The sequence below is a fragment of the Limanda limanda genome, chromosome 8 (genome assembly GCF_963576545.1).
Source record: "Limanda limanda chromosome 8, fLimLim1.1, whole genome shotgun sequence".
Lineage (NCBI taxonomy): Eukaryota > Metazoa > Chordata > Actinopteri > Pleuronectiformes > Pleuronectidae > Limanda > Limanda limanda.
The window spans coordinates 27,786,409-27,799,966 of record NC_083643.1 but is presented as its reverse complement, the minus strand read 5'-3'; the positions used below and the strand labels follow the sequence as shown (position 1 = coordinate 27,799,966).

At 40.4% G+C, this 13,558-nt stretch overlaps 1 protein-coding gene across 1 annotated transcript in view; it reads left to right on the top strand.

Moving 5' to 3' along the window:
- lrrk2 (leucine-rich repeat kinase 2) overlaps positions 1–13,558 on the top strand; it is a 43,425-nt gene that overhangs the window by 10,464 nt on the left and 19,403 nt on the right. The window contains exons 13-24 of the mRNA XM_061076089.1: positions 252–376; positions 3,438–3,565; positions 5,199–5,343; positions 5,549–5,688; positions 6,372–6,500; positions 7,799–7,969; positions 9,802–10,066; positions 10,211–10,399; positions 11,725–11,840; positions 12,024–12,096; positions 12,737–12,930; positions 13,030–13,280. Of these exons, the coding sequence (XP_060932072.1) occupies positions 252–376; positions 3,438–3,565; positions 5,199–5,343; positions 5,549–5,688; positions 6,372–6,500; positions 7,799–7,969; positions 9,802–10,066; positions 10,211–10,399; positions 11,725–11,840; positions 12,024–12,096; positions 12,737–12,930; positions 13,030–13,280 (1,926 nt within the window). The remainder of the gene's footprint in view (positions 1–251; positions 377–3,437; positions 3,566–5,198; positions 5,344–5,548; positions 5,689–6,371; positions 6,501–7,798; positions 7,970–9,801; positions 10,067–10,210; positions 10,400–11,724; positions 11,841–12,023; positions 12,097–12,736; positions 12,931–13,029; positions 13,281–13,558) is intronic.

Genomic DNA, 13,558 nt, shown 5'->3' with positions numbered 1-13,558 from the left:
GGTTGGTGAAATACAATTCTTAATATGCTTTCAATCTAAGTGATGGGGAGAAGAAAATCCCATCTTGGTTCTTCATTCTACATTCCATAGTTTTTGTTTGAAACAAAATGATAAAATATTTTTAAATACTTCCACAAACTCAGTTGCAGGATCTATTTTGTTAAGATGAACAAGCCCCAGCTATAGTATGGTTTAGTTTTCTCAGAATGTACAGATACAGTAACACAGATGTTTCCTTCCTGCATCTGTAGGATAGCCAGTCTGGATGAGTTGAACATGGCCATGAGTCAGATCCTCAGCACCATGAAGGTCCACAACTTCCAGCCGGAGGTTCAGCTGGAGGCTCTGCAGGCCAGCCTGGTCTTCCTCTGCCCAGGTACAGTTCAAGAGCCTGTACATATGTATTAGTGCGTATCTCCACATGTGTCTCCAGTGATCACTTTTGATCTGATCTCACTTCCCTTCTCTATAGCCAGATTAACGTGCACATTATTTCTGTTCACAAAAAACAAATGATGTTGTTTTTAACTTATCTGACCATTCAGTCCATGTGTCTAAATACTATGGAGGTGGCCATTAATAAAACAACGTATTGGAAACACAAGTGTCAAAGTACTACATCACCTGAGTATGTGATCCTTCAATCATGGCCCAGGACTCCTTTGCGTTCACGCAGATCAAAGAATGTTGCCACTGCCACATATGTCAGGGACCGTCTCTTAATGAGCTCTGATTGCATGACATGTGTCTTCAATGTGCCTTGGGTGGATTCACACCTGTTGTTAGAGCTGTCTACATGTGATCGCAACACCAGATCTGATCATCTGAATCTGATCTGTCAGAGTCTCTTTTCTTATTCCCTTTAGTCAACATCTGGGTGCTCGTACTGTGATGTTTATGTTTGACCCGGAGAGAAAACTCCAAATCTAATCTATGCTCCTTCCCTTCTTTCTGTTGATCAAGTTAAAGCTATTTATGTCTCTTTGTTTCTCCACGGTTGTTATTTCTGCCCATGCTCATGTTCTATGTTGGCAATTAATTAAATGACTGTGAAATGTGCGATGAGTTGCTTCTGGTGATGATCACTACTGAGCTTTGTATTTGGTTTTATGGCCCATTTGCTGCATGGTTCCGTCCTTGCCTCTTGCAGCTGCTTTTAGCAGAAAAGCTCCTCTAAACAGACCCTGTCTCGCCACAAACTAGAATGACCCTCAGTTGAGAATATTCACTAGATGCGTACTTGTTTTGGCTCTGCAGAAGTTACGCACACTCATTCATATCCGTCCCCTGATTTGATTTATTTTTCATCAACATCCATGACTTTTCTCTGAGAAATAAAGCCAAATGTAAAACGCCCTATCTCACAATGTGAAAGAAAACGAAAAAATCGGCCCCTTGATCCAGATCTGCTCCAAAAGTGAAATGGTTTATTCCCTGACCCATTACACATCCATCCACCAAGCTTCACGGAATCGGTTCAGTATAGGGATGTCCGATATTGACTTTTTTCCGATATCCGATAGCCGATATTCTCCAAATTCTTAATTTCCGATACCGATTTCAACCGATATGGTATACCGATATACATATGCAGGCGTTTTTTCCCCCAGACTAATTTTAGGTCCCATCACATTATTTTCTGCCATACATTGTCTATAAAAAAATAAGGAAACTACTTCAACTTATGGAAAAGTTCCATATTTATTAACATTTTGTCAACAGATTGGATTATCATACTTTTCCTGAGATCATCCTGACAATGCCCATTACAACTAGGACAAATCTGATTTCTTCACAAATTGTAAAAAAACAAAACAACAACATTGTTGTCCTGTACAACTTCATACAGCATTTAAAGTAAACATGTGTAGTGTAGGACAGCCTACTGAAAACAAATTTCTATGAGGTACAACAAACAACACTTTTGGAATGAGGTAAAGTGCACACAAAGGAAATAAAAGTGCAAAGATATAGCCTAGAGACAGACTCAGTCCTTAGCCCATTACTTGGACTAATACAGTATTTGTCAATTTAAAATATAAACTGGGCTCAATCAGCCCTGCTAAACATGAGCAAAAACACAACCTGTAATATTAATGTGGTGTGCAATAAAAACAAGAAAGGCACACAGTTCAGTTCAAACCTTCCAGAGTAGTAAACGAAGTTCTCCTTTTGTCCAGAAAATTATGCTGAAAGATTGATGGGCCATATGTAACTGTCCATAACTTGGCTAAAACAATCATTACAAATATAAACCGTTTCTTTCTGCCCTCTCTTTCATAATGAATAACAAAAAATGTGCAAATAAAAAAGGCACAAAACTAAAAACAGCTTCAGTTGAAAGAAGCAAACATAAATTAGAGTGCAACGACTTAAAGTGCTCTAATTCTCATCCTCGTACTACTGTTTAAGAGGGAGATTTTTCTGAATGAAAATAAGCATCTCAGCATTGTCGCAATGTATACGATTCCTCTTCTCGTCGATGACATGCGAGACAGCACTGAACAGCCGTTCGCTGTCTACACTGGTGCAGGGTGCAGTGAGGTACTTGCGTGCTACACGGGCAAGAGCAGGGAAGCTGACTGTTTGAGCGACAGTTGCGTTGTTTTCTGCAGGGAGTCCTTTCCTCGTTGTTGTTTTGCCTTACTTTGCTGCAAAAACGCTTCGTGTGCCTCGGGGTGGTTCTTCTTAATGTGACAGATTAAATTCGAAGTGTTGAATGACGAAGCCTTGCTCCCCCCTCGCATGACATGCGCCTCACAATCTTTACAAACCGCAAATCTGCTATCCGCAGGTGAAACGTTTAAAATATTCCAGACCGCAGACATTTTGTGAAGCAACTAGCGGGCAACCTGTTAGCCACACTAACCACACTCTTCTGTTGTTGTTTTGGTTCCAGGTGCGGTTTGTTGATGTCATCAATTGCGCGCCGGTAAATGTCAGGACCCAACAAGCAGCAGCGCAACCCAGGCATTATAATCGGTTTTCATTATCGGTGGAAAATCCGATAACGATATGAACAGATATTAAAAAAATAGGCTAATATCGGCCGATATTATTGGCCGACCGATATTATCGGACATCCCTAGTTCAGTAGTTTTTGTGTATTTCTACTTTTCATGCAGGCTATTCCCTACATACAGTGTGAAATGTTGTGTGAATACAAATACATTCATTTTTTCAAATAGACAAACTTCCTATACATTAGCTGTTATTCTTAATTTTTACTATAGCATCAATTGGTTTCCGTTGTCCGGCAGTTGACTGCAAAGCTGGTTAAGTGGAGCAGCTTGTTTGTAATAAGAGGTTGCAGTGTACTCGGCTTCTGCTCCCAGCGCTACACTTGTAACAGTCGTAATTAGATTAGTGATCAGCAACAGATCGTTTGTGTCTACATTGTATGTTCACATGTTCCTTTGTTATGTTTGAATTCCCAGAGAGGAGTCTACGGGAGCACGGCGTCTCTGTCGCAGACCCGGACATGGCCGACGTGTCGCTGAAAGTCCTGAAGAACCAGTGTGTGGTGGAAGGAGCTCACACGCTCTACCTGGAGGTTCTGAACAGGGTACGAGCACACTGACTGCCCAAATGTTTTTTTAAATCCTTAAATATGGCTTGTTGTGTTATATATTTATGATGACAACAATACAAAAAGACCCTAAAGATGGTAGAGTCTGAAAACAACCCAGTGTATTTCGTTTTCCACAAAAGCAGAAGCATTGCACACACATAAACAGCACATATAGTATTCAGTCATTACCTAAATTAAACAACAGCTCATCCATTCATTGTGGAAATTATACAGTAGGCTGTCTGCAACCAGAACATTGGAGGTATGTAATTTAATTTCTAAAAAGAATTGGCAATACTTACTGGTATGAATGAATGGTGTGCATGCTTTTTTTCCCCCCAGTGGTTGTTGGTGCCCTCAGCCTGTGGGCGACATGGTCAATGCTATGGCATCTGAAAAGGAGAGGGACAAAAAGTCATTAAATTAACCATATTTCATATTTGAACCATCTTTCATGGCCATTTTGTTCTAAAATAAGGTATAAATCAGATGTCATATAAAAATGTTGATGATGACTTACAGCAACACAGTTTTTGTTGTTACATTTAATCTTTATTTTACATCTGTATGCCTCCGTACTGGTGATGGTCAGTATGTCAAGAATGACTTTAGAGAGGTCTGAGGGATTTTTCTATAATTTGGTACAAATGTTCAGTTTCAGATGACCAATGAGATTTTGTCAAGGTCAACGTAGCTGAGACCCCACAAAGCACATTTCTTGCCTTGAGCACATGAGATCGAAGGAACACTTCAAGGAAATCCTTTCAAATTTGTCACAGTTGTTCATTTAGACTTGCTGATTACTTGATTAGATTGGAGTGGTTTTAGGTCAAGTTGGCCTAACAACATGTTTTTATCTCAAGTCTGCCTTCAGGGAATTTCCTCAAATTTTGACCAGTTGTCACTTGGATTCAAAAATTAACTGAAGTCAAAGCTTAAAAGTCACAGTGACCTTATATAAGCCTGGAAAAAGAAATGTAAGTGGACTGAAATTGGCTGAGGCGTACAACTACAGGGTGGTACTTCTAGTTTAGGTCAAAAACCTGCCTAACTGTTACTGGGCTCCATGGTAGTACATCTCACACATAGTAACTTATGGACAGCATATCTTTTTGTACACATATTGCATATTGTTATCCAGAGAATGGAATAGCTGATTTTAGATTAAGGAATCCATTTTACGAATGACTGAAGGCTGGGAGTGATGATGCATAACTTTTTTATATTGTAATAATCCCCTCAATAACATACAAATGACAAATGATTGGTGAATCTAAATAAGCTCTATTAAGGTCATGTCGATAGTCCTAAATGATGCAGAGAAATTACATCATTTTTGCACTTCTTTGCAACATAACTTACCCTCTAACATCATGTGAAGGAGAATAATTTTCTGATCAATAGAAGCTTTGGATATTCTTGTAGAAATATCTCGGTTAATGTGTTTTAGAACTTCTTTTTTTTTCACCTTTGACTGATCAGCTCTAAAAGTTAATCATCTGGCGATAACCTCACAAGTTATTTTTTCATGTATGCTGTGCAGTGAATCGTACAGCATGAGGAATAGATTCTGAAAGAGATGACAACCAGGAGGATATTCAGTGCTGTTGTTTATGTGTGTGTTCAGTTCATCAGCAGCTCCAACATACAGAGGTGCGGTTTGAAGGTGCTGTCCGCCCTGGCTGACTGCTCTGGTGCAGTGGACTTGCTTTGCCAGCAGGGGGCCATAGACACTGTGCTACATACACTACAGATGTTCCCACGGGAACGAGGTGCAGTATACAATTATGAATTACATTTCAGCATCTTATTCATTTATCTGTAGGATTTGCTGAACTGATATATTTGTGTAATAGTTGCTGGGTTATTTATTAAGTAATACGTTTGTACTGCCTTTGACTGCCAGGAGGTACAAACTGATTATACAGATGTTCAGTATCAATAGTAAATAATTGTACCCACACTTACTTCCTCCAGAGATACACTACTGGGGTCTGGCCCTGCTCGGCTGCCTCGTATCCAAAAAGAAGCTGTCAAGGATGATCGTGCCCGTTCTGGCCTCTGTTGTGGTCGTCTCCCTCATCCAGTATAGCGGCGACTCTGAGATGCTCCTGAAGGTCAGAAATAGGACACAGATACATTTGAAAAAAGGACAGTATAGAGACTGCTACAAAACATTCCTTACTCAATATGCTGCAGTTGCTTTTTCATTCGGTTTGAACACAACAGGTTGTCAAAAGCAATTTCTTTAATCCGAATTAATGTCACAACATATATAAGTTAAAATTAAAGGAATGTAAGCATATAACTGGGAACGGAACGAAAAAATGTGTATTGGAAATGGAAATGTGGATATATACATGAATGAACTGAGCAAAATACCACACGCATCCTGTAAAGCCCCATGGATATATACAAACCTGAAAAAATTACTTTTTTCATTGTTCTCTTTTCTTTGTAATTTTTTACAATTATCATTAGTATTACTATCATGATTTATTTTTTTTGTTTGTATGTCTCTATCTCCACTTAATGTGTCTCACTACCTATGTGTATGCACTTATTGGTGAATATAGGTAAAAAAGAAAAATGCTAGTTTTTGCACTCTAACTTCAAACTATGTATGTGAAGTCCTGCTAGCAAACGGTCCATGCTCCTAAATACAGATGTTTTTTGTGTGTGCATGTGTGTGTCTCTGTGTATGATCTGAGGATTAGAGGGGTATTGTATTTGTACAATTTGCAAAGGTTTTGAAGATTTGGGGCTTTTTATATTTGAGCTCTCTGTTTGTGTCCCACAGTGTTTCCAGGTGGCGTTGAGGATGCTGGATGCATGTTCGGGAGCAGCTGCTGAGCTGCAGAGAGAAGACTTCGACAGGCAGATCTTCCAGCAGCTCAGAGAGGAGACCCCCGACCAGAGCAACAGCCCTGTGAGTCAGACCACCAACATGAGGGTGACACTGTTTCGCATAAGAGTAAAACGTCTCCACAATTATGGATGGATCTGCTGAGAAGTTTTAAACAGACCTTTTATTTTCTTATCAGAATGAATTGGAATCACTCTGATCCCCTGGGACATCCTTATTTCGAAGCCTTTCGTGACATCAGCATATGACAGTTACTAACTGCTTGAAATCGTACGTGTTAGAGTGTGAACGAGAGGGAGTCCAAATCCGGCTCTGCTTTGTAACATGTAAACAGGAATATGAATGGGACCTTCTAATAGCAACTCATATACACATTGAAAAAGGTCTATAGTTGTAATATAGATGTCCATGCAAGTGTAGTAATTGTGTACAATAGCCCCATAGTATTATTTGCATGGCCACAGACTCTCAAAGTCTTTGCACACCAAGTGTGTTTTTCTCAAATGCATTTCAAAATAAATCCATCATCCAATTGAAATCTTCACGCACCAAAACATGACACACTGCGTTTTATTGTTATGAAAATTTGCAGTAGGAAAAAATATGGAATCGAGAGGTGAGGATAATTTTGTGGTCGGTCCTGTAACTTCTTGATAAAATAAAAAATAAATTGTTGGTTCCATCCAATCTTCCATCTTCTGATCAAGAAACTGAAAAAATCCCAATTCCCGAAGTCTATTTCAGGATGTCAGAGGGCCGGTTTGATATCGCACATTAAAAAGAAGAAAACAAATTTCTGGGATACAATTTATCCTGAAGAGTTCAAACAACTCTCTGGAACATCTCTTAATGATGTGAAAAACACAGGAAATTTAACCTGTTCTGTAGCAGACAAAAGCTTTGGAGTTGGTGTATAAACATGATTGACACAACTTGGAGTTGTTTATTTTTACACTTGACCTCAAATGTTGTTGAATATTTGCTTCTCTTTTCAAAAGGCCCCAGATTACTGGCTTCAGTTCAAACTGCTCTCACAAATGAGATCAATGTGTTTTCTAAGAATGTACTGCGAATACCAGGAATTATAGTGATCAGCAGACAGTCTTGGTAAAACACATGCTGTTCTGTACCAACAGTCCCCACAAAAAGGAACATACAGTACACAAAGACTGTGCAGGATGTACAGACACATTTATATACTGTTCAGATTAAGAACAGAGGCCACTTGTCTACTTTTTGCTAAGCACTTAGAATGACCACGAGGAACACTGGAAACCCTCAGCATAATTTAATAAACAGATTTGTTTAGGACAACTTTAACCTCCTTTAACCTCCTCCTCGCCCACTCTGTCTGCCGTCAGCTGCGGAAGTCAGTGTGTCTGGCCCTGTCCAAGATGTGGTGCGACCCGGAGCTACACTACAGCATGCTGGAAAAGGCCTGCAGGGATGGAGACACGATGATGGCTGAGTGTCTGATCGAGCTGGGCGCCGACGTCAACCAGAAGACGAAGAAAGAGTCTCTCATCTACCAGGTCAGAGTTCACAAAGCATCACAGGCCGAATGAGGGACCTTTAGAATCCAGCAGGTCATGTGTTAACTTGACAATGTCTGTTTTGGCATAAATTGTCAAGATGTTTGATTTTGTGATTTTGTTTTGACCACAAACTTGCCAAAATGCTACAGATCTAAAAAACACAGCTTTGAGTGGTCAGAGAAAATAGGAAATGTGAAAAATCTAAAATTGACATTCCAATGATGTGTGAAAAGCGAGTGTGATGGGGGAAGTACTCAAACATTTTACTTAATTAAATGTACTAATAAAGAGACAAATCATAACCAAAGTCAAATGAAAAGTAACACTTTGTACTTGAGTGAAAGTAAGTAAATACTTTATTTTCAATATACTGTGCTAAAAGCATTGAAAGTAAAAGAACTTGCAGAGTGTAGCCTCAAAGTCTCAGCGGTTGTCTCAAAGTGCATTTCAGGTGTTCACCAGTGATGCTGCTGCTGCAGAAGGCGGGGTCTAATGCTGCCTGACTGCTCTGACTGCATCTATGGGCCTCCCCTGTTGTTATTCATTACTTGAGCATTTAACACAATACACTGTAACATGTTAGAAGATATATTTGCTGATATATGGATCGTCCCAATAAAATTCTAATAGAGTTGAAACCGCTTATAGCAGCGGTGTCAAACATACAGCCCGCGGGCCGGATACGGCCCGCCAGGGGGTCCAGCTTGGCCCGCCGGATGCAAGGCTTGCTTGAAATTTAAAAAAAAAAAAAAAAAAAATTATTATTATTATTTTTTTTTTAAATTTTAAATAATAAAAAAAAAAATTCAAAACCGCCAACCAAGTTGAAAATAACGTATGATGAAGCCTGTCTTGCTCTTGGGTTCACAGTGAATGAAGGGGGGGATGAGGAGAGACTAGTGTATATTTTAGGTCTGAAAACTCCGACAGCTGACAATATGAGACCCAACAAATTAAGAAGACACTTAGAAACATTACACCCCAGTCACATGCATGTGTTATTTTTGGTTGAACTTCAACATCGTTGTAACAAAGTGATTCTAATTTAATTTATTGTTTCTCTATTTTTGAAAAAGAACAGAATGATGGAGGAATGTAGTGATAAATAGCACCAAAAGTACTTCAATAAGGTTGAATTTAAGCAAAGTTGAAACAGCTTAACAAAAAAATAAAGCCTGTTTTAATATATCTGTTTCCTACCATTATTGTTGTGGAAATCGTTGTTAATGATTATTGCGAGAAATAATTTAAATTGATGTGATCAGACATTCTCTTCACATATATTATTATTATTATTAAAATGTGATCTTTGCAACTTTGTTATTCAGGAAGTTTGTATCAAACAAGTAGCCCTTCGTACTACTCAGTACCTTCGAAGTAGCTCTCAGTTTCAAAAAGGTTGGTGACCCCTGCCATAGACCATCGGTTCCCAAACTGGAGTACGGGGTACGCAAAGTGGTTCAGGGGGTACGCAGTGGTGTGCACGGAGCCCCAGCGGCTCCATTCGGTTGGCAGTGCACTGCAGAAATGATAGAGACGCAGAGAGGAGCAGTAAATTGCTGACAGACCTGGTTAAACTTAAAAAAAAACATATTTTTTTGAGTCCAATATGTATGAATAGACCCAAAATGATCACTGCCAGCTGATTTTGGTGGCTTGGTGGCTCTGTGGCAGAGCTGTACGCTCTCTGACCGGGGCAGTAGAGCGGTCCGTGGTCTATGGGTCCCAGAACTTGAAGAATTGAGGTTTGATAGCATCATTGACAGAATAAATTAATCAGTTGCAGCCCTGCCTGCCTCTCCGTCATGGCCTGTGTGCTGTGTTTGCAGGTGTGTGAGCTAGGCGGACCTCTCGAGCTGGTGGAGCTCCTGATCAGCCGAGGTGCACACGAGCAGCACCTCCGCAAGGCTCTGGCTGTGAGTGTGAAGCTGTGTGATGGGCCCACAGTCATTCAGCTGCTGGGCCGTCTGGGTCTGGACCTCAACAACAGTGCCCTGTGTCTGGGGGGCTTCAAACTCGGTCGCATGGATCCCAACTGGCTCGGCCCCTTGTTTGCCGAAAGAGGAAGAACGCAAAGTCTCCGCTATGGTAACGGTGAGGAAGAGTTGATGCCTTTCTCTCTTTTATATTATTGTACATTCACCATCTTTGGATTTTGGACAAAAGAAATTATTTAAAGGTGCAGTTGTAATGGGAAAATTTCATGATTTTGACGTACAATGCTCTTGCTCTTTAAAGGTAAAGGCATGAGTTTAGCCAGGTACATTCAATCTATCCAGAGGTCCAAGAGCATCAGTGGTCCTTCCAGGTCATTGGCCGACTCCTGTCTGACCTCTGGCTACATTTCTGACGAGAGTGACGACTCTCTCTTAAGCTGTTTCTCCATGGAGGACAGCCTGATTTTCAACGACGACATGGAAAGTGACGGTAAGGTTCAAGAGTTGTTGGAGCTGATCCTGCTGTGTATTCATCTATGGTAGATATAGTTAAGTTTTTAAACTGGAATTTTTCAACCTGGGCCCTCTTTTTATAAATGTGTGAGTAAATCAAATTTACTTTTGAAATCGGTCCAGTAGATCGTCTCCGCTGCAATGGCTGCAATCTTAAGAGTCTTGCAACATTTGACTCAACGAGAAGTCTCACTCTCAACTCTCCAGCAGCTAATTGTCCCTGCTCTGCGCCCAACTCTCACCCTCCTCATGCTCTTCATCCACACTCATGCTCGAACAAGTAGGGACTGCCATCAAATGGCTCATGGACATCGTCCACATCGGAAAAATATTCATCCATAATAGTTTCCTTCAGTTAAAGCCAAACTCCTCTCTCCAACTCTTCCATCTCGTCTTATTCCAACAACCCAGTTCTCATGACAGTTGAAAGTGAAATAATGATGCCAGAAAAATAATTTGAGCCTTTTATGTTTCAATCTTATTGTCTCGGCTAGCCAATAAGATTACATTGTGACTACTGCCGCCGAGTCACAGCTGACTGAAGTTTTTATAAGTACCATTCAGCTACACACCCACATTTATAAACATAGAGCCCTAGTTGAAAAATAACCAAATTCCCTTTTAAATGAATTAAAAGTTTAAAGTTTGTAAATTCATATTATCCACTACAATTCCAACACAGTCAGGACACTAGATTTATATCCTGGAATCACAGCAGTGCTGTTGAGACAACAATGCAGTTCTATTACTGACTGAACATGTTGGACTTCAGACTGTAGCCCTATTGTACTGCAGCAGCTGAAGCACTAATATCCCCTCACTGTCATTGTATTTGAAATACCACTGAAGATCATACACATTATATTCGACTCAGCTCAATACAATGTCTCTTGTTCTTCAGAGAGTCACATTGATTCATTATGGATATTTTTGACCCATGATTAGTCTCTGTTTATTTTTAGTGTAATTGTGTTACGCATTTGTTCATTTTACATTTGACCTATTAGCTTTAAGGCACGTTCAATGTGTTCTGCTTAGTTTAAATAAGATATATAAATTTAGAAAAAATATATTAAAATTTGTATAAATGTATAGCCAACAGTGTCAACAATGGGTTAACATAGAATTGTTTACATATGATAACTTACACCTTTTGATATAGAAAAAACTTGGATCTGCCACTGTTACACTTAAAGTGTTTTGTCTTGATCTAAATTGAACCTCACAACTAAAAGGAAAAATACACTTGTCACCACCACTGTTACTTATCAGTTGTTCTCCTGTGTGCTTTTCTCTCTGCAGGGAGTGATTCATTGTCGGGGGCTCTGTTTCCCAAACCACATAATAATTCATCAGAGGAGCTGAAGATGGGGTCCTTCAGTAGAAAGCAGAGGCGTCACAGACATGCCAGTGCAGAGGTAAAAGCTCTTCATATTTATTTAGTATTTCATGCTCAGGGTGATACCATTTTACAGCACTACAGCTGTAAAACTCAACTATATACCTTGCAGTTCTTAGCCTAAATACTGAATTAGGAATCTCAAATGTGAGCCTGCTGTCTCACTGTTGGTTTTGCTCTCATGTGTTTTGTCTTTTTCCAGAGTGGTCAGACTGAGAGTGAACACTGTGAACCTGTACACAGGCGATATGTGAGGAATGGCTCCACCCCAAAATGTAACTCCATTAAATTGAATGCAGTTAAGCTTTATTGTCATTCTTGCAGACACAGCTGCTCGATGTGTACTGTGATGTTTGTCTGTAACCTACTTCAAAGTTTTTCTGTTTGATTCAAGTCAGGGAACATGCTTAGCCTAGTCATAGTTTTCACTTCTTTTCTTCTTTAAAAACTCTGAGACCGTGCATGTTTTTGGATCATTGTCATGTGACATTCTTTCCCTCTCTAACGTCTTGAGACTGGGAGTCAGTATTTAGGTAGACAAAACAATCATCTGTCAGTCTTCAGCTTATCTAGGTTCCGGTCGCTCAGGTAGAGCATCCAAGACATTGCTCACCCTAGCCAAGCTTTCCAGCTCATCCTGGTAATCACGAGGTTTTCTCAGGCCTGTAGTCCCTCCACTGAGTTCTGGGTCTACCCCAAGGTCTCCTCTCGGTCAGGCAGGCCCAGTACATTTCCAATTAAAGGCGCCAAGGAGGCATCCTGACTACATGCCCGAACCACCTCAACTGTCTTCTAATACAGTAAACTGTATTTCTATAGAACTTGGATGTATCAAATGAAATTAGGCAAAAAGAAGTGTAGGGTGAATCTTTTGGAAGTGGACGAAATAATAAAACATATGTGCCACTTCCTCAGCACTGGGGTCTGTGGAGAACTCTGCTCTGTTCAGAGAGAGGGAGAGGATCCGCCTGCTCGACCTGTCCGGGAATGAGTTGGACTCTCTGTCTTGTCTGATGGACAGCGGCTTGGTGCAGGAGCAGCTGGGGCATCTCCTCCGCCTCGACCTGGGCCACAACAGTCTGCTAGAGTTTCCTTCAGCTCTTTGCCAGGTGATGGATCTGATCTTTACTGAATTGCCAAGGATTAAATGATAAAAAAAGAAAGATATTTACGCTAGAGCTTATATTATTGTTTTTGTTTTGGCACAGAGTTTGAACAGTTTGACGCGACTGGACCTGCAGGGCAACCAGCTCCAGTCACTACCCTCGGAGCTGCTGTCTCTGCCGTCGCTTGGCACGCTGAACGTCTCTCGTAACTGTGTGGGTCCCCTTCTGACCTTTGACCCTGCAGCCATCTGTCCGTCACTGCGGCAGCTTAACCTTTCTTTCAACAAAATCACTGCATTTCCTCACGAGCTGGGCCGTGCCATGGATCACCTGGAGGAGCTGCTTCTAGAAGGGTAGGCTGGTGGAAAACAGAGCAGTTTTGGGGTTTGAATATTATGATGAGCAGGAAAGTGTTGGAAATGGACGATAGTAGTTCTTTCATACTGTGAAGTGAATATATCCAATTCACTTGTACTGTAGTGTTTTTATGAGAAGAGACTCCTCATTCTGATAGAGAGGAAGTAGATGCAACCATATATATATGTTTGTGTTGTTGTTCTGATGTGTTTGTTGCTATGAAAACAACAAAAACAAGGGATGGGGATGCTGAGAGAAAGTCTATATAACCACA